At 39.3% G+C, this 21,901-nt stretch overlaps 1 protein-coding gene across 1 annotated transcript; it reads right to left on the reverse strand.

Annotated features, from left to right (window-relative positions):
- Window positions 1-7,194: 7,194 nt before the first annotated feature.
- On the reverse strand, window positions 7,195-21,566 carry LOC306780647 (uncharacterized protein; the record flags this gene model as incomplete). The annotated part of the gene is made up of 17 exons (XM_079273082.1): window positions 7,195-7,546; window positions 8,327-8,667; window positions 8,992-9,038; window positions 9,629-9,802; window positions 10,272-10,448; window positions 11,576-13,370; window positions 15,480-16,079; window positions 16,354-16,400; window positions 16,516-16,563; window positions 16,679-16,777; window positions 16,939-17,037; window positions 17,803-17,901; window positions 18,667-18,765; window positions 18,927-19,025; window positions 19,791-19,889; window positions 20,654-20,752; window positions 21,517-21,566. The coding sequence occupies 17 exons, from the start codon at window positions 21,564-21,566 to the stop codon at window positions 7,316-7,318; spliced, it is 4,203 nt and encodes a 1,400-aa protein (XP_079129208.1). The 3' UTR covers window positions 7,195-7,315.
- Window positions 21,567-21,901: the final 335 nt, after the last annotated feature.

A 21,901-nucleotide genomic window follows, 5' to 3' on the forward strand; every position in this document is an offset into this window, starting at 1 on the left:
GTGTGTGTGTGTGTGTGTGTGTCTGTCTGTAGAAAGAGAGAAAACAGGCTGATGGTGGATCATAAATAAAAGGTCACTGCTGTATGTTCTTTGCGTGTGCCTCACATGAAAGGGGGAGCTGCTACATGGAAACACATGTTGGCTCGGTGATAACCTCTCTCATAAATGTACAGAGAAAACAGGACACTAAAACTAAATCGGAAAGAGAAGATGAATGAGATGAGAAGCAGATGCAGCCCTTTCATTATGAGTCAATCATCATATAGATCTTTCCAGACATTAAAGTATGTGTGATGCGTTGATTAAAACTCAAGTAAATCTTCATTAGGTGCAATGTTCAAGGACAGGGAGAGGAGCTCAGATATCAGGAGATCAGTGCACAACTGCTTCTTCTTCGCACTAAAAAGGAACCAGTTAAAGGAGACATGTCATGCTCATTCTCAGGTGCATGCTTGTGTTTTGGGGTTTCTAATAGAACATGTATATATGCTATTTAAAAATTATGCTTTTATCATCTGTTCAGACCTTGTTTCTCTAAGCCCAAGATCCGTCTGCTCTGACTGGCTTGTGAAATAAATATGGTGCACCGTTGCAAATGTAGTTCTAAAGCCGTGGGCGGAGATACTCAGATGGAGCCAATATATTGTAATGAGCCTGTGTGACAGAGGGAGGGCAGCCAAATCTGAATGGCTTGTTGAATCACATGTTTTTTGATCGAAGCAGCCCACAAAGAAACAGATTGGGGTTTTCTTATTTCACAGGTTGTGGGTGCAATGCACTCCAGATACCCAAATGTATGTGTATGTATGTTTTAGTGATATGTCCCTGTTTGAAAGACTTTTTGATCTCAACAACGCTTTTACCTGGTTAAATAAAGGATTTTAAGTTGGGGTTGAGGGAAGATGGAGAATGTGGCCTAATATTTTCCCTCATCATTCAGTTAGTACATTTAATTGTGTAATTACTGAGCCCTAAATATGGGAAATAGCCATTGGCTTAAATACATCTTGCAGCCTTTACCCTGTCAACAGTTCCATTACAGTCTCAACAGGAAATGTAAATCATGGTGGCAGTGACTTAGCTCTTCTTTATTGAGTCTTAAAGAACACAGTACTGCACCCCAGACACACCGATGAGCTAAACCATGACCATCTTAAGGATCTGTCCTTTGACATGCTCACATTTCTCTTTACTGGCTGCGAATGGATGGCTGCTGATGTTAATCATCACGGTTTGTTTACATGACGCTTGATAGGTGATCAAAAAGTGGACCCAGAACACAGGCAAAGGTTACATCCCTCAGTCTATTATTTGATATTTCCGCGCTCCTCTGTCCTCCCTTGAACTGAAAGTTGTTCTGGCTCCCTACAGCTCTTATTTCTGCTTTGAGGAGCGAGGATCGAGAAGCAAGGAGGCATCTCTGGGGAAAGCAAGTGAGGGAAACGTGGATGCAATTAAGAGACTTGGGATGCACCTAAAGAGGCAGGTGAAGTTAAGAAGAAAAGGGTTGGTACACTGGAGGGCTGATGTGCTGATTGTTTGCAGGTGTGTGTGGAACAAGGAGAGGCGATGAGCTGATTGAAGGCAGGTGCCCTGGTAGGTATTGAAGTTTTTGGAGATCTCTCACTCCCAGAAAAGGCTGTTTGAGGGTCAGGATTTAGTTTTAGGGTTATTAAGGTTAAAAGTAGGTTCTGAATCTTCTTCAGGAACACTGTTGTGTTATATATTGTACATATTGTGATGTCATTTGTGTCAGAGATTTTGTTTTCTGTTGACTTGCCTCCTGTTGCTGTCTTTTTGGCCAGCATTGTAAATGAGAACTGGTTCTCAATTGACCGGTTGACTGGTTAAATAAAAAGGTAAAACGATAAAAAATTCAGCTTTTAGGATTGGGGTAAGGCATTTTATTGGGAAATATTAAGTCAATGAGGGTTCTCACAATAGACAAACATGTATGTGTGTGCAATAAAAAGAAAAGCATTTTTGTTACACTGCTCTTCCTCTCCCCCTCTCTCTTTATCCCTTCCTATCTTACTGCATCAGCTCTCATCTAATTACTGAAGTACCAAAGGGGGGGTGACCTCATCACCCCAACGCCATGGTAACGCCCCGCAGCCATGCACCCTGGGTCCCCGGGATCCTGGGAAGGTGGAGGAATGTGGAATGTGATTGGTCTGCGAGAGGCAGAGTGAACGCACAGGGTGGGAGCGGCGCAACCTGAGGATGGATTAAATGACAGCTAGTATAGACACACACTATAGCACAACTCTAAAAACTGTGCTGATTCAACTCACACATACAGGCAAACACAAAATGTGTTTCTTCTGTTGGCCAAAGTATTAAACGACATAACACCCTAGAGCTACACACACACACACACACACACACACACACATTATTACACAAGCAAGTGATACCTGAAAAGCAGCAGCTATCAGAGTCTAATTCACTTTGTCTGTCCAGGCTGCGGGGCAGATCTATGAAGTAGTGGAAGTGAAGGGTGCTGAAAGCCCCTATTTTCCTTTATTCACACAATGTTAAGAGTTGAAATATTTTAAATACTTGAGTTGCACTCGCTTTACTAAATCACAGCGCCATAACAGCTTCTTTCTGAACTGTTGGAGCAGATCTGATGTTCCCGACGATGTAAATCATGGGGACCTCACAACGTTGACCCTGCCGGTGAATGGGGTTTACGTTGGGGAACCAAATAGCCTGGTAATAAGAGACAGTTAAGTCACAAAGCACTGTTCAGTGAATATTTAGATTCATATTCACAGAAACTTTAACATTTAAATATTTAGTTTTGGATCCAAACAGGTAAAACAAGAGAAAGCAGCTGTAAATGAGAGTTGGATTGGATGAGAACACAGCTATAAAGTTATATCTTTGAGGTTTCTGCGTGCATCGGCCATTTTATGTAGTGTGTCACAATCTTTGTGAGGACCCTGCTTTGCAGGACTTTCACTTGCAAGAGTTTTTTTTTTATCTTGCACTCTTAATACTTTTACTTAAGTACAAGGAGCTTAATATTTCTGACAGAACCTGAAAAATGACTTTCACTCAATAGCCTTTTATATCATGTTGGTGGAAAGTAGTTAGGCTTAAACAAAGTACACCACGGTCACATGACTTCATGTCACCATTACTAAGCTAAAGGCAGACTAGTGCTTGTCGGGATGCCATTTCATTTGGCCCCTTTATTTTTAGCAACCACCCTTTTTAAAGACGCATTAAGGCTTCGAAATTCTTTGGAGGGATATCCGGCGTCTTTTAGGTTTGTAGAAGAATATGATAAAATCTCTGAAGCGTTTGTTAATTAGACCTTATTTCAGGCATCTAACCAAAAACCCACTGACTTCTACACAGTCGCTCGGTTTTGTAAATCGGCATATTTAGAGTGCTGTATATTTGTGCCCTCTAACGTTGTGTGCTACAAAGAAGAACATCAGATAGATCTTCTCAGAGGACAGTCCTTCTGGCTCATTCAAATGCCTGATGCTATCAAACGGATGAAAGGAGCTCATTTTATTGGCCATCATTGAAGTCCACCCACTGATTCTGTATTCCAGCTGCTAAAAATGTCTTCACCCTGGTGGAGTTTGCACTGCGCTGTGCTACCTTTACTGATCAAACTAATGAATGCGTATGCCCTTTCTGGGTCTGTTTAGCCGTTGCTTTCACATCTTGGATTTTTTTTTCTTCTTGCGTTGGGGTAAGAAATCCAATAAGCACTATGAGGTGAGAATCACAGACCACCTCTAATCTTATTCTAAGAAAATGTAAGAAACCATCGACATCTGTGTTTATGTTTTAGACATAACTAAATGATCTTAATGACTAAAAAATGAAAACCAGAAGAAGCTTTTAACAAAGGGTGTTGAAACATTTCTTGATTGCTAAAGGAGGAAAAGTGTTTCACTTCTAAAGCAGTAACATTCTCTCTCTCACACACACACACACACACACACACACACACACACACACACACAAAGTGCCTCGTCCCCATTCAGCAAACCCACACAAACACTCATTCATCCAACCCGAGGCTTGCACAGGCAGCTCTCTAATCAAAACAAATCTTCAGAGACAGAGGCAGAGCAAGACAGAAAGAGCGTGAGGCGTTCTGAATGTGTTGTCAATTAGCAGCTGCTCAATGGTTACGGAGTGAAAGACGCCGAAACAGGAAAGATCCTGAATGAATAAAACAGGTCTGTGGTTTTTATGCGGTCTCTGATGTCGACCCAGAACTAAATGTTTCACTCAGTTTTTCAACTTCTTGAAAGATTTGGTCAAGAATTAGTTTTATCGAAACAATGAGGCAGCGTGTACAGACAGGCCTTCAGTGGGCTGGGTGATATATCGTCCAGGACATTTCCTTTCAGAACTCAGTTATCCCCTTCCTGCGCTCCAGCTTTCTGTTAGGCTTGTCCTTCATGGGTGTAATTCATTACCGCCTGCATTGAGATGCTCACACACACACACACACACACACACTTGGTTGTAGGAATCAAGCGTTTTTACTGCTTTTGTAATCTATGATATTAAAATGTGTGTGCCTATTTGAATCCTGTGCCTATTTGAAGCACACCACCCTGTATGTTTAGGACCCCGGGACAAGGACCAGTGTTTGTTATTGAGCTAAAATTTTTAAATAATGTTCAGGATATTTGACATGGATGAAGAGACAGACGACCTGGCCAAGTAATGCACTGACAGAGTGAGGAAGACAGACACGAGAAGAGAGGCAGAAAGAAGACACTGCGATTGGCCCACTGTGCAGAGGTGTAAACAAGTGCAACACTTCTTCCAGGAGGGACTGTCCAAAAGTGTGAGCAGTTATTACCATATTCATTGAAAGGATTATTGAGTCCCCCACAGTCAACCTGCAGCACAAACCATAATTTTAAACATATAAAATCTAAATAAACCTGTAGTCTGTAATTGATTTCCTCCATTTAAAAAGACCCACTTGAAATATTGAAGAAGAAAAAAGATTTTGTATTTAAAGTGTAAAAATCTGTATGCATCAGCCATACGTTTCATTTCAAAATGTGGAAATACATTTCATAATTTGGTAAATGCCATTATTAAATCAATTTGATGCTTTCAGGGCATCAAAATTAAATTGCGAATTAATTTTAGGTAAAAAATATATATATTTGGCCGATTTAGCGTGACTTTTGGTATAAATACACCCACTTATGTTCTTCTATCTGAAATACATCAACAGATAATTGTATTGGTTGAACAAATAATGATGTCTGTACACCTCTCGTACCCATATGATGAATAAACAAGAATAAATATAATAATGCACTAAATGAGATTTGGATGCATGGTATATACAGACACACACACAAGTCAGATTGTTTTAGAGAAGTTGTAATTATTTATTTTTTCTCTTCCATGTCTTTATATCAGAATCTCATCAGTTAGCATATTTACATATTAAGTTGTGGCGATACTGAAGCCAAAGATTTCAGCTGAGCTGATAAAAAAATATTTACTTGGAGAAAAAAAGTCTCACAATTGCCTTCACAATGAAAAAATGCCCAGTTGATGAAAACGAAATGTGTATGAAAAGGGATCTCAATAAAAATTTAACCTTTAACGAAAAGGTGTCATCTTACTCTGATTGGCCAAGACAGGAAATGCACCAAGCTGCTCTCAATTCTCAATTAGGAGCCAATCGCCACATCCTGCACAACAGGTGATCTGAATGAGCCTCCAGCCAACTCAGGGGAATGTGACGTTCAGCTAAAATGGGGATGGTTGTGGATTTCAGGAAGAACATGCCCCTATCTCTCTGCGTGACTCCCCCATCGAAGTGGTGAAGTCCTTCCGCTTCCATCATATCCCAGGACCTCAAGTGGGAGCTCAACATCAACTCCATCACCAAGAAGGCCCAGCAGAGGATGTACTTCCTGAGGCAGCTGAAGAAATTCAACCTGCCAAAGACAATGTTGGTGCATTTCTACAGAGCCATCATCGAGTCCATCCTCTGCTCCTCCATCGCGGTCTGGTACGCTGCAGCCACTGCCAAGGACAAGGGCAGCGCATCATTCGCTCTGCTGAGAGGGTAATTGGCTGCAATCTGCCCTCCCTCCAGGACTTGTTCACTTTAAGAACCCTGAAGCGAGCAAGAAGGATTGTAGCCGACCCCTCTCACCCTGGACAAAAACAGTTTGTGCCCCTTCCATCTGGTAGGAGGCTGAGGTCCATCAGGACCAAGACCTCACGACACATGAACAGTTTCTTCCCGTCGGCAGTCGGGCTCATTAACAGAGCCCGGGACCCCCACTGACTGTCATCCCCAGGACAAATTCCCACTGGTCACTCCCCCGCACATCCCTTCTATTACGCTCGACACTTTCACACTACACTTACATCTCACTGGTTTATAGTCCTGTTATCTGTTTGTTTGTGCACTCTACTTTACTTTATTTTATATTTCACTTTATCTTATATTCCACTTTATTTTATATTTTACTTTATCTTATATTTTCTGTAAATTTAATTTGTTTCTACTTTGCATTGTTGATTGTTGATTGTTGATTATTGTTAAATGTTAAGCACCTCCCTTCATGTCAAATTCCTTGTATGTTCAACATACAATGGCAATATTCTGAATGAGGGACTATAAGTAAGTATATAATGTGTTTTACATATCAAACATTCTTTAACACTATTGACACATGATCCAAAAATGAAGTCCTTCTAACATGCTCTACATTACATTTTAAAAAAATAAACAAATGACGACATTATGAAAGTAGTTCAGTGGTCTGTGGGTTAGCGTACAGACAGCTCTTCTATGACAGGTTCCACTTTCATTACAGTCCAACCCACATTTACACATGAGACATATTGAATTGTAAAAGCAGCTAATTTCCTTCAAATTGTATCGGTGCAAAAATAATCTATCAGACAGGAGTAAAGCTGACCAAATGCTGTACATTTCCTCCTGTCTGTATGTTGTATATGCTCATATGTCTGAAGTATGTTTGTACCTTCTGCTCTGACTCGAAACTTTGATCAGCTCACAAAGAGTACAGAGTGAAGTGACCAAAGAAAAGTGTTTGAATAGTTGTCAACTGCAGTATCAATAGCTTTGTGAACACAATATACAAGTTAACAGATTTGTGAAAAAACAAATGTACATAATATGTCATGCAAAGACAACGGACAACAAATGAGAACATGTAAAATATATATTTAAAAGTCAATGTATTAACATTGGGCAGAAAATGATCTCCGGTTGTTAAACCTATCAGGAGTTGATGCAGGTAAGCTTTTGCTAATCTATTGAAATTTAGTGTGGCGCATCACTACAGACGTTCATCTCGCACAAAGTCACAGAGCCCTTCTTAAACCAGAAGCATGGGAAGAGAGGTTCTGTGAATTTGGCATGGAAGGTGTGTATGAGAAACTGCTTTTCAGGTGTGACATCGTAATAAGTCAGAGTACCAGCTTCCCAATCCAGAAATACTCCTATTTTTTTGCAAAGGGGCATTTTGTCTTTGGAATTAACGTCTTTTGACGTCTTCCCTCCGATGGGCTCAACATCTTTGGACGTCTTCCTGTTGTTGGGTTTAACATCTTTGGATGTCTTTCCATCGTTGGGCATCTTCCTGTCGTTGGGCTTAACATCTTTCGATGTCTCTCCGTCGTTGGGCTCAACATCTTTGGACGTCTTCCTGTCGTTGGGCGTCTTCCTGTCGTTGGTCTTAACATCTTTCGATGTCTCTCCGTCGTTGGGCTCAACATCTTTGGACGCCTTCCTGTCGTTGGGCGTCTTCCTGTCGTTGGGCTTAACATATTTGGATGGCTTCCCTTCTTTGGGCTCAACATCTGTGGACGTCTTCCCTTCTTTGGGCTTAACATCTTTGGGCTCAACATCTGTGGACGTCTTCCCTTCTTTGGGCTTAACATCTTTGGATGGCTTCCCTTCTTTGGGCTCAACATCTGTGGACGTCTTCCCTTCTTTGGGCTTAACATCTTTGGGCTCAACATCTGTGGACGTCTTCCCTTCATTGGGCTTAACATCTTTGGACGTCTTCCTGTCGTTGGGCGTCTTCCTGTCGTTGGTCTTAACATCTTTCGATGTCTCTCCGTCGTTGGGCTTAACATCTTTGGATGGCTTCCCTTCTTTGGGCTTAACATCTTTGGACGTCTTCCCGTCATTGGGCTTAACATCTTTGGATGGCTTCCCTTCTTTGGGCTCAACATCTGTGGACGTCTTCCCTTCTTTGGGCTTAACATCTTTGGGCTCAACATCTGTGGACGTCTTCCCTTCTTTGGGCTTAACATCTTTGGGCTCAACATCTTTGGATGTCTTCCCATGTATGGCAGTGTATCCAGTCCTCGAGCAGAGCAGACTCCAGGACTTCTCATTGCATCCTAGGCCACCACTTCCGTCCCAACTTCTACCCACTGCTCTATATGCCACTGCGATGCCGACCATCCCTTCCCATTCCACCTCCCAGTAGCATAAGTCTTTTAGGCCCTCCTCACAAAACATCTGAGTCCTCTTAAATCTGTCGTCATTTTCTGATCGTTGCACTTTCTCCTTTATCTTTTCTACAGTTTTTGCTTTCCTGTTTTTATCAAACAGAGCAAGCCTCTTGCTTGCAGTGCTTTCATCAAGCTTCAGATCAACACCATCTGAAAAAGCAACAAAGAACACATCATTTAGGTTTTTTGATGTAGTTTAAAGACTACAAAACATGGATCGTACGTTGTTCAGATGAAATCCAAACAAAATGAATTCAATATGAAATCTAAGCATGTTGCAAGTAACAACTCTCACAGTGTAAAATGTGCATACATTATCAGAAGCTATACTACCTGCGAAGGCAGGTAAGGTGAAGGCATATTATTGGACATTCTTTTCAAAATAATCAGGCATGAGCTTATTGTCGAATGCTCTACTGAAGTGATAACACGTCAAACAATGAAATAAAATACAAAAATAAAGTAAAAACTTACACTTCTTCAGCCCTGGCTTTAACCGATGCTCTCCACCGTGGTCCAAACTGTGCAAAATGAGGACAGTGTTATCAAGGACAGAAATTTTCTAATTCAATACAATGCTTTGAAAAGCCTCTTTTTAAATGTTAAAGCGCCTATGATAAAGAAATAAAGACATATAACTAATGAAATAAATATAATTGCTCCTTGGCCAAACTTGACTTTTCTTTGTAGGGCTGCTGCTTGGGTGTTTGGGAGCGGTAATTGTGTGTGTGTGTGTAGGCAACTCACTCAATGTCAAAAGACAAGGACTGGGAAAGTGCATTTGATATGCACAGAATAAATACAGCAGAAAAAAAGGCTTGACCCATGAGATTCACTTGATATTAACATGTGATCTGAATCTGATCCACAGGCCTTTATCATTTATACCTGGGATTAATACATGTTATTTTCTCTTAACACCAAGGTACATCTTGAGTGGTTTGGTAACTAGCCTGCTAGCTAATAAGATAAAATAATTAGTTTAGATTTTGCCTCAGTGTACATGTAGTCTTATTATAACTCGGAGAACCAGCTATATCGATACAAATCTAAACACATCAACATATACATATCATCAACATATAAACGACATCCTGACATCTTAACGTACCAGAGTGTCTTCAGGCTCATATTTGGATCTGCAGCTATAGCAGAAAGCATTGCCCCCCCATCAGCTCCTGGGTGATTGTAACTCAGATCCAGCTGTTTCAGGGAGGCCGGTTTGGACTTGAGAGCAGAGGCCAGGAAGGAGCAGCCTTTCTCTGTCACCTGACAACCTGACAGACTGCAGACAACACAAACACACACACACACATACACACACACCGTGTTTTCATGACTTTTTGGGACATTACATTAATTTCCTGGAGACCATAACAATAAAAGTACCAGCATATCCCTAACCCTTGCACAAAAGGATTTCGGAAGTTTATCTTCCTAGTTAATGTTTGTTTTATTGGCTGCACATTTTGAGAAAAATGTTTCTCCAAATTCTTTTATTGCTGTTGCTTATTGTTTGTTATCGTCAACAAACGCCATTTCCCACAAAGAAAGACAGAGAGCTGAACTGTGCGCATGTTTTTAGACAGCTGAGATTAAACATAAGAAGAGAGGGCTTATCTTATCTTTGTCAAATTTACAAAGGGTTCAGTTTCTAATAGCTGTTTCCCTATTTGGAGTCTTTTTTGCACTTAATACTGGGGGTTTTCTGCAGTTCACTTTGAAATGTAAAGTGAAATGCACTGTACACTTACTTGAGAATCTCCAGCTTACAGTGTAGACTCTGCAGGCCTACAGCAAGCATCTGCACACCTGAATCCAGCACGTCGTTATGACTCAGGTCGAGATTTGTCAGATTACAGGATGGGGAGCGGAAAACTGAGGATGCAAGACCTCTGCAGGATTCCTCAGAGAGGTCACACCAGCTCAGCCTGTGAAAATATTTGTAGGCAAATATAGACATGTTCCACGGAATCATTTTTGATTATATTGGCAAATGTTTAGACACCAGACCAAGTTGTTCAAATGTGCTAAATCACAGTGCTATGAGTCATGGTAATGCAACTTCCTTCTGAAAACTGGAAAAAGTCTTAACAAAAATCACTCAACCTCACTGCATTGGCAGATAAGATATGAATACTGTTCCGATAACAAACACACTTCAGATCATCACTTTGTCTCTGCTAGACACTAATTTGATAGGTTGAATGTTGATATCATCCCAGAGCCATCTCCTGAATGTTAGTGCTCTTTTATCACCATTTATATTACTCATATATTTATTCTAAGGACAGAACACAGGAGATCTGTATTAACAGTCTCAAAATAACCTCCTTTGGGATAAGTAAGGGGGTACCACAAGGATCTGTGCTGGGTCCATTACTATTTACACCATACATAAACAATATTATCACTACAACACAGACAGATGACACAGCCTTGAATACATTTCACACCTCTTCAACTCAAACTTTATCAAGCCTTTAATGTTCCTCAGACATCTCTGCACAGTTTCAAATTTGTACTGAATATTCACAAAACAAAATCTGTTCTATTCTCAATAACCTAAAATTCCAGTTAAAATCTCCCTGCCATTCATATGAGTTAAGATACTGAAATTGAATTGTCTTGTAAAACCTGGGAATTTGGCTAGACAGCAATCTTATCTTTTAGACAACACGTCGAGCAACTGGTACAGAAATAAAGGGCATTCAGATAGCCCAGACCTCTATCAAGGCTGTTCAAGTAAAAAATACTATCCAAATGTAATGTTTTTTCCTTGGCCGCTGCTCCACTTTTTTAACTTAATTAAAATTGGGCCAGAATTTTCAGACAAATGAACAAATCCAACCAAAAACATCACCTCCTTGGAGGAGGTAAAAATGGGTCTAAGTTGAACTCAGTTCAATTGCCCAAAGAAGACGAATCATATCAATCCACTTGGGATCCTCAAGGAAATGGTAAACAGGATTCAGTTTTGAATAAATATATAGACTTAGTATGTAGTAGATAGCAATATAACAAAATTATATTTGAAAGAGCATTTTAAAGTACTTACAGAGCAGTTTTGGAGACTTTAACCACCGGCAACATTCCCAGAAGAACTTTCTCTGATTTCAGGTACTTTTTCAGAACAAACACATCGAGCTTCTCATCTGATGTCAGCAGCACAAAAGTCAGAGCTGACCACTGGGAAGTGGAGAATGTTTCGAATGTGAGTGTTTCTGATTGCAGGTACATTTTCACTTCTTCTACAAGGGAGTTGTCATTCAGCTCATTCAGACAGTAGAACAGATTGCAATTTTTATCAGCATCGCTATTCCCTTCCCTAATCTTTTCTTTGATGTACCCAATGGTTTCCTTGTTGGCGGTGTCCTTGTTGTCTTCTCTCTTCTTCAGCAGCTCTTGTAGTAGATTCTGATTTGTCTCCAGAGACAGGCCTAACAGGAAGCGGAGAAACAGATCCCATTCTCCATTTTTGCTATCTAAAGCCTTGTCCACCGCTGTCTTGTAGAAGTCTGCAGGCACGTCTCCAACAGTTGAAGCAGGCATGGCAAGCAGATTTTCACCTGTGTTATTGAATGTGTGAAAGACATAAAAAGTTGCCAGGAACTCTTGAATGCTCAGATGGACAAAGCAAAACAATTTCTGTTGGTACAGCCCACAGCCTTCTTGTGTGATCTGAGTGAATAATCCTGAGAAGACAGCAGTTTTTGTGATGTCAACTTCGCATTCTGTCAGGTGCTCTTCGGTGTATAGAAGGTTTCCTTCCTTTAGCCCCTCAAAAGCCAATTTTCCCAGAGACATGATTGTTTCCTTGTTTCTTGTATTCCAGCAGGAATCTGTCTCACACTTCTCAATTGTCTCATCTTCACCATACTTCACAGTAGCCTGTCTGCACTGTAACACAAGGAAGTATATGTACATGTCAGTCATGGTCTTGGGCATCCTCCCTTCTTCGTTTCTGTTCACAAAGTCCTCCAGGACTTTTGCCGTGATCCAACAGAAGACAGGGATGTGACACATGATGTAAAGGCTCCTACATTTTTTGACATGCGACAAGATTTTCTCAGCCAAATCTTGATCACTGAATCTCTTCCTGAAGTACTCCTCCTTCTGCTCATCATTAAATCCTCGCACCTCTGTAACCCGGTCAACTTTATCAGCAGGGATATGGTGAGATGCTGCAGGTCGGGACGTGATCCAGATTTGAGCTTTAGAAAGCAGATTTCCGCGGATAAGGTTTGTCAGCAGAACATTGATTGAGGTTGGCTTTCTCATTTCTGCCCAATGTTTACTCTTATTTAAGTCAAGATCGAGGCGACATTCATCAAGACCATCCAGGACAATCAGGGTTCTGTACTGGTCATAGTCCGTTATTTCTGATGTCGTCATACCAGGAAAAAACTGATGAAGGAGTTCCTCCAAGCTGTGATCTTGCTCTTTTCTCAAATTCAGTTCCCGAAAAGAAAGTGGAAACATAAAAAAGATGTCCTCGTTAGCATTACCCTCAGCCCAGTCCAGCATGTACTTCTTTGTGGCAAACGTCTTTCCAATGCCTGCCAATCCCATCGTCAGCACAGTTCTAACGGGTAGATTTTCTCCAGATGCAGGTTTAAAGATGTCATGATATTTAATCAATGTTTCTTCTCCCACTGGTTTGAACTTTGCGTCTTGAATTAGTCGGCTCTCATGCTGAACATTGACCTCTCCCCTCTCTCCCTCTATAATGTAGAGATCTGTGTAGATGTCATTCAGAAGAGTGGAGGTTTCATCGATTCCCTCATGCACATGGGAAAATTGCTCCTTCAGCTGAGATTTGAGCTTCTGTTGACTTGCAAGATCAGCCTTGTCTGTAGAAAAATATGTATTTAAGTTATTAAGGATAGAAATTTGACAATAGTTGTGATTAAATGCATGCAATCATAGTGCAGTTTATCAACTATAAACCATAGCATGAAGAAGTAAGTTGTTGTTTTTGTATTTGATTGTTTAGGTGCACACTGGCAAACTAAAAATGAAGCAGAGCTTAAAACATTTAAGAATCAGCCTAAGAAGAGGGTGAATAGGAGCATTAATCATGACACTTGCTACTTTGTTGGTTTGAGTGTGAACCTGATTTCTCCCCCTTATCCTGCTGGTCTGTTTTCACGGTGGTTTATTTTGGACAAATGGTAAATTTGCTTTCCTCCTTAAAGTACAATCTGGCAGTTGACTGGCAGCAACTGAATGAATATGTAAAAAACGTGTGCTATTAAAACTAGTCATGTCCCAATTGGTGCTGATACAGACATATGGAAATGGATTGTTATCGGCTAAAATAAAGTGGATCAAGTTGTAATCCTTTCCTTACTGTAGCCTACTCTACTGTCGCACCGCAGCCCTCCTTTGCCACGGCCTACAGTGCCAACATTTTGCGACATACGCAAGTAAAAATGATTTGGCTGTACCGGCGCGAGTGACTGACAGTGGAGTAGGCAAAATGCAAGGTTTACTAAACTCGGACACAAAATCATTTGTCATTTCACCTCTCTCTTTCTTATTAGCAAAGAGCAGCATTCAGGAAGCAGCTTCTCAGCGATTAAATGGTGGCAAAAATACTAATTTACATTAATTCCATAAGAAACGTATGGCCGAAATTAAACGTCTCTGTTGTCTGGTTAATTTATCTTTGCAACCAGTGTCTGTACTTGTCAAAGATCTTCTTCAAGTGACTTGTCTTCTCCCTAACAGATCGGGTTGCATCGATTTCAGTAGTCCAATTCTCCCAGTTATATCATATCAGTACTTCAAGATGATAAACTTTGTTGAAAGCTTTGAACTAGGACCTCAGGTATTTGGATCAAGAAGCTTGGTAAAAACAAGGTGAGTCAGATAAGATTCAGTCTATTATTTCACTGGGTCAGACACATACTTAGTCAACAGAAAATATTAGTGTCGGACTCTGTTTCAGCAGATACTCAATATTAAAGACCAGTTTTCCTTTTTATAGCATATTTGAGCATTTTGAGGCCTGTGTTTGATTGCATTCCTATTTAAACCACTTCCCTTAACAGCATGAATCCGCACCCATAAGCTTACATCGTATTTCTGTCATCCTGTCGACACGTGCATCAGGCAACTTCCGTCGGGAGGTTATCCAGATTCGGGCAGAAGGAATCAGTGTTCCTCTGATGAGGTTTGTCAGTAGCACATCCACAGAAGCTAGCTCTCTGACATCAGTCAAGGTGTCTTTGTTGTCAAAGTCAAGAGGACGTTGATAAGCATTCAAACCATCCAAGACAAATAAAACTTTGAAATCTTCAAAGTTAGAGATCACAAATGTTTTAGTTTCCTCGTATAAACGATTAAGAAGTCCCATCAAACTGACTTTTTCCTCTTTAATCAAATTGAGCTTAAGGAGGTTAAGTGGAATTATGACGTGATCCCTCAGTGACTTCTTGTCATTTTTAGCCCACTCTGTTATGAATTTCTGCACATGGAAGGATTTTCCAATTCCAGATTCTCCGGTGGTCAGCACAGTTCTGATCTTTTTTCTTTTTCTATCTTTGAAGATGTCGGATCCTGTTTTGACTCGTGTCACAGATTTCGCTTCAGTATGTCCAATTTTCTCTTCGTCATTGACCTCACCACTTCGGTCTTCTCTCATGACATGTTCTGTTTTTTTCTGGTTAGGATGATGTACGTCTTCTTTTTGAGTGGTTTCTCGAAGAAATCTTTCTCGCAGGGCTAAGGTCAGCTTCTGCCGTCGCTTTGAGGTCTCTGAATGAATAGAATAAAGTTATTAATGATGAAGGACACAAGCGGCATTAATCAGTTATTTTTAAGTATCATAAAAGTGATTGTTTTGAACATAGTCAGCTAAAATTATTCATAGTACAATACCAAAACAACATTTTAAAATAAACAATGTTGTTGACGATAAATATATATTAAATTATGTTTCTGTCATAGTTTCATACCTCGGCATTCTGTCACTTTGTCAATATAATCAGAAGGAATCTTGTCAACTCCTGAAGGTTGGGAGATGATCCAGAGCAGAGCAGAGGGAAGCAATTTCCCCTTGATGAGGTTAGTCAGCAGCACATCCATCGAGGCTGGCTCTTGGATATCAGTCAGGTCCTTGTTCTTTGCAAAATCCAGAGGAAGTTTACATTCCTCCAAGCCATCAAGGACAAAAGCTACTTTACACGTGTCGTAGTTGTCAACTCTGTGTTTATCGTCATCGAGGGAATCACAGATCAGATCTTTGAGGCTTTGAACTTCTTTTCTTGAATTCAGCTCACCAAAATGAAATGAAACTATCAAGTCTATCCCTTTGTTGGATTTTCCTTTTGCCCAATCGACCATGAACGACTTTGTTTGAAATGTTTTACCAACACCTGCCACTCCCTTCATCAGCACTGTTCTCACGTTCTCTTTCTTTGAGTTACGAAATAATTCACCACATTTTTGGCCTTTAGCTTTAGTGTTTTCCACAGCTTGTATCTCGTAGAGTTTTGTGTCGCTTTCATTTCCTCTTAGTTGCTCTTCATACCGATTGAGGATTCTCTTCTTCACGACTTTGTCGAAAGAAATGATAAAGACAAAGAAAGCAGAGTGCAATTACTGCATTTCATTTTACACTTCAACGCAATATAATGAGCTATATAATACAGTGTAACATGATGTATTGTGTTCTACCAGCAGTTAAGGCCCAGAGTCAAATAGCAGGACAATAAAGAAAATATAAATATTAATTTTAAATGTTTTGTCTTTAACTTTGATGAATCGGTTTGAAAAATTGGATTGTATGAAAACCTTGTGAATTTTTTGTGTTGCTTCTTGTTTGTATACCTTTCCTGATGTCTTGCTCATCCTGGTCAGTTTCCTTTGAAGTGCGACTGGGCACAGACGAGACATGTTTGTGTCAATACAGAAAGATACATTTTTCCTCATATCGTTACTTTGTCTTTTTCTCTGTTATAACTAACAGTTTGCGGCATGTTTTTTTCCTACCTGATCCCAGCCGAGAAGTCGAGAGGATCATCCTCGGAAAACGGTGACCTTAAAAAGGTGGGAAATATTCATTTTACCATTCTGACAAATCATTGTCTTCAAATTATTTCTTTGTCTTAGAGACGCTCCGTGTCAAACATCCAACATAACCAACACATCTTACCTTGGTTCTGTGAAGCCAGGAGGATCATCCTTTGACCGATCACTTTTCATGGAAACATTGCTGGGTGCAGGAGAGACTGATCTTTCTGGCTCAAGCCTTCTTTAACACAGATTATAATTACAAATGTTAACACTTTTAACATCTTTAATACTGTTGAGCCTCTTAGTGGAAGTTATAGTATTTCTCTTTCCTAGTAAGACATTCTCTTACATTTGTATTTCTCTTTATATCAAACATCCAACATAACCAACACATCTTACCTTGGTTCTGTGAAGCCAGGAGGATCATCCTTGGACCGATCACTTTTCATGGAAACATTGCTGGGTGCAGGAGAGACTGATCTTTCTGGCTCAAGCCTTCTTTAACACAGATTATAATTACAAATGTTAACACTTTTAACATCTTTAATACTGTTGAGCCTCTTAGTAGAAGTTATAGTATTTCTCTTTCCTAGTAAGACATTCTCTTACATTTGTATTTCTCTTTATATTAAACATCCAACATAACCAAAATATCAGAGGGAGAGCGACTACATTCTCTGCTCGGGGTGGACTTTACACTACAATATCTTTACATAACAAATAGTTGCTCTAGTAATGCTCTGAATATCAAATAAAGATCATTTTAAACGAGGGTTGGTTGACTTCGAAAAACTATTCAGCGTAAGCTAGATATAAAATAAATGATCCAACTGAAAAACCCAGTCCAGTGTTGCCAACTCTTTTCCAATGAAAGTAACTATCAGCACTAGCTCCATAAGTTGCTAAATCTAGAGAGAAAGTTGCCAAGTTTTGAGCACTGACAGCCCGTCCCTTCAGGCCTCCATCCAAAGCCACTCCACCAAAATTATCATTATTAACGATAATATATCATAATGAATGTAAACAACAGATATGAAGCTGTCAAGGTAGCAGCTTGTGGAAGACTCCAGAGACAAGCAATTTAACAGAAATTAAATAAATGTTTTTGAAGAAGATGACCAACCCTAGCTGTAACACTTTTAACATCTTTAACATTGTTGAGTCCTGAAGTGTAATTTACAACATTTCTCTTTCTGTTTCAGTAATTCTCTTCAATTTAATTTCTCGTTATATCAAACATCCAACATAACCAACACATCTTACCTTGGTTCTGTGAAGCCAGGAGGATCATCCTTGGACCGATCACTTTTCATGGAAACATTGCTGGGTGCAGGAGAGACTGATCTTTCTGGCTCAAGCCTTCTTTAACACAGATTATAATTACAAATGTTAACACTTTTAACATCTTTAATACTGTTGAGCCTCTAAGTGGAAGTTATAGTATTTCTCTTTCCTAGTAAGACATTCTCTTACATTTGTATTTCTCTTTATATTAAACATCCAACATAACCAAAATATCAGAGGGAGAGCGACTACATTCTCTGCTCGGGGTGGACTTTACACTACAATATCTTTACATAACAAATAGTTGCTCTATTAATGCTCTGAATATCAAATAAAGATAATTTTAAACGAGGGTTGGTTGACTTCGAAAAACTATTCAGCGTAAGCTAGATATAAAATAAATGATCCAACTGAAAAACCCAGTCCAGTGTTGCCAACTCTTTTCCAATGAAAGTAACTAGCAGCACTAGCTCCATAAGTTGCTAAATCTAGAGAGAAAGTTGCCAAGTTTTGAGCACTGACAGCCCGTCCCTTCAGGCCTCCATCCAAAGCCACTCCACCAAAATTATCATTATTAACGATAACATATCATAATGAATGTAAACAACAGATATGAAGCTGTCAAGGTAGCAGCTTGTGGAAGACTCCAGAGACAAGCAATTTAACAGAAATTAAATAAATGTTTTTGAAGAAGATGACCAACCCTAGCTGTAACACTTTTAACATCTTTAACATTGTTGAGTCCTGAAGTGTAATTTACAACATTTCTCTTTCTGTTTCAGTAATTCTCTTCAATTTAATTTCTCGTTATATCAAACATCCAACATAACCAACACATCTTACCTTGGTTCTGTGAAGCCAGGAGGATCATCCTTGGACCGATCACTTTTCATGGAAACATTGCTGGGTGCAGGAGAGACTGATCTTTCTGGCTCAAGCCTTCTTTAACACAGATTATAATTACAAATGTTAACACTTTTAACATCTTTAATACTGTTGAGCCTCTTAGTAGAAGTTATAGTATTTCTCTTTCCTAGTAAGACATTCTCTTACATTTGTATTTCTGTTTATATTAAACATCCAACATAACCAACACATCTTACCTTGGTTCTGTGAAGCCAGGAGGATCATCCTTGGACCGATCACTTTTCATGGAAACATTGCTGGGTGCAGGAGAGACTGATCTTTCTGGCTCAAGCCTTCTTTAACACAGATTATAATTACAAATGTTAACACTTTTAACATCTTTAATACTGTTGAGCCTCTAAGTGGAAGTTATAGTATTTCTCTTTCCTAGTAAGACATTCTCTTACATTTGTATTTCTCTTTATATTAAACATCCAACATAACCAAAATATCAGAGGGAGAGCGACTACATTCTCTGCTCGGGGTGGACTTTACACTACAATATCTTTACATAACAAATAGTTGCTCTATTAATGCTCTGAATATCAAATAAAGATAATTTTAAACGAGGGTTGGTTGACTTCGAAAAACTATTCAGCGTAAGCTAGATATAAAATAAATGATCCAACTGAAAAACCCAGTCCAGTGTTGCCAACTCTTTTCCAATGAAAGTAACTAGCAGCACTAGCTCCATAAGTTGCTAAATCTAGAGAGAAAGTTGCCAAGTTTTGAGCACTGACAGCCCGTCCCTTCAGGCCTCCATCCAAAGCCACTCCACCAAAATTATCATTATTAACGATAACATATCATAATGAATGTAAACAACAGATATGAAGCTGTCAAAGTAGCAGCTTGTGGAAGACTCCAGAGACAAGCAATTTAACAGAAATTAAATAAATGTTTTTGAAGAAGATGACCAACCCTAGCTGTAACACTTTTAACATCTTTAACATTGTTGAGTCCTGAAGTGTAATTTACAACATTTCTCTTTCTGTTTCAGTAATTCTCTTCAATTTAATTTCTCGTTATATCAAACATCCAACATAACCAACACATCTTACCTTGGTTCTGTGAACCTGGGAGGATCATCCTTGGACCGATCACTTTTCATGGAAACATTGCTGGGTGCAGGAGAGACTGATCTTTCTGGCTCAAGCCTTCTTTAACACAGATTATAATTACAAATGTTAACACATTTAACATCTTTAATACTGTTGAGCCTCTAAGTGGAAGTTATAGTATTTATCTTTCCTAGTAAGACATTCTCTTACATTTGTATTTCTCTTTATATTAAACATCCAACATAACCAAAATATCAGAGGGAGAGCGACTACATTCTCTGCTCAGGTGGACTTTACACGACAATATCTTTACATAACAAATAGTTGCTCTATTAATGCTCTGAATATCAAATGAAGATAATTTAAAACGAGGGTTGGTTGACTTCGAAAAACTATTCAGCATAAGCTAGATATAAAATAAATGATCCAACTGAAAAACCCAGTCCAGTGTTGCCAACTCTTTTCCAATGAAAGTAACTAGCAGCACTAGCTCCAAAAGTTGCTAAATCTAGAGAGAAAGTTGCCAAGTTTGGAGCACTGACAGCCCGTCCCTTCAGGCCTCCATCCAAAGCCACTCCACCAAAATTATCATTATTAACGATAACATATCATAATGAATGTAAACAACTGATATGAAGCTGTCAAGGTAGCAGCTTGTGGAAGACTCCAGAGACAAGCAATTTAACAGAAATTAAATAAATGTTTTTGAAGAAGATGACCAACCCTAGCTGTAACACTTTTAACATCTTTAACATTGTTGAGTCCTGAAGTGTAATTTACAACATTTCTCTTTCTGTTTCAGTAATTCTCTTCAATTTAATTTCTCGTTATATCAAACATCCAACATAACCAACACATCTTACCTTGGTTCTGTGAACCTGGGAGGATCATCCTTGGACCGATCACTTTTCATGGAAACATTGCTGGGTGCAGGAGAGACTGATCTTTCTGGCTCAAGCCTTCTTTAACACAGATTATAATTACAAATGTTAACACTTTTAACATCTTTAATACTGTTGAGCCTCTAAGTGGAAGTTATAGTATTTCTCTTTCCTAGTAAGACATTCTCTTACATTTGTATTTCTCTTTATATTAAACATCCAACATAACCAAAATATCGGAGGGAGAGCGACTACATTCTCTGCTCAGGTGGACTTTACACGACAATATCTTTACATAACAAATAGTTGCTCTATTAATGCTCTGAATATCAACTGAAGATAATTTAAAACGAGGGTTGGTTGACTTCGAAAAACTATTAAGCGTAAGCTAGATATAAAATAAATGATCCAACTGAAAAACCCAGTCCAGTGTTGCCAACTCTTTTCCAATGAAAGTAACTAGCAGCACTAGCTCCATAAGTTGCTAAATCTAGAGAGAAAGTTGCCAAGTTTTGAGCACTGACAGCCCGTCCCTTCAGGCCTCCATCCAAAGCCACTCCACCAAAATTATCATTATTAACGATAACATATCATAATGAATGTAAACAACAGATATGAAGCTGTCAAGGTAGCAGCTTGTGGAAGACTCCAGAGACAAGCAATTTAACAGAAATTAAATAAATGTTTTTGAAGAAGATGACCAACCCTAGCTGTAACACTTTTAACATCTTTAACATTGTTGTGTCCTGAAGTGTAATTTACAACATTTCTCTTTCTGTTTCAGTAATTCTCTTCAATTTAATTTCTCGTTATATCAAACATCCAACACAACCAACACATCTTACCTTGGTTCTGTGAAGCCAGGAGGATCATCCTTGGACCGATCACTTTTCATGGAAACATTGCTGGGTGCAGGAGAGACTGGTCTTTCTGGCTCAAACCTTCTTTAACACAGATTATGATTACAATTAAACGATTTTAACGCCCAGGCACACCAGCATTTTAAACAGCAACATTTCAGAGCAATTCTTAATGGTGCTGCTGCCATCAGTGGATCTATGCACACAGATGAGGAGTAATAAGTTTAATATCAGTCTTTACATGGGAGGTTAAATTAATTTAAGACCTAACTTTGACTGTCACTTTGTCAACAACAGAGGTGGATGGAATCATCACATATTTAGGATAAAATAAGATAATCCTTTATTAGTCCCACAGTGGGGAAATTTG

This window comes from Melanostigma gelatinosum (genome assembly GCF_949748355.1).
Source record: "Melanostigma gelatinosum genome assembly, chromosome: 8".
NCBI lineage: Eukaryota > Metazoa > Chordata > Actinopteri > Perciformes > Zoarcidae > Melanostigma > Melanostigma gelatinosum.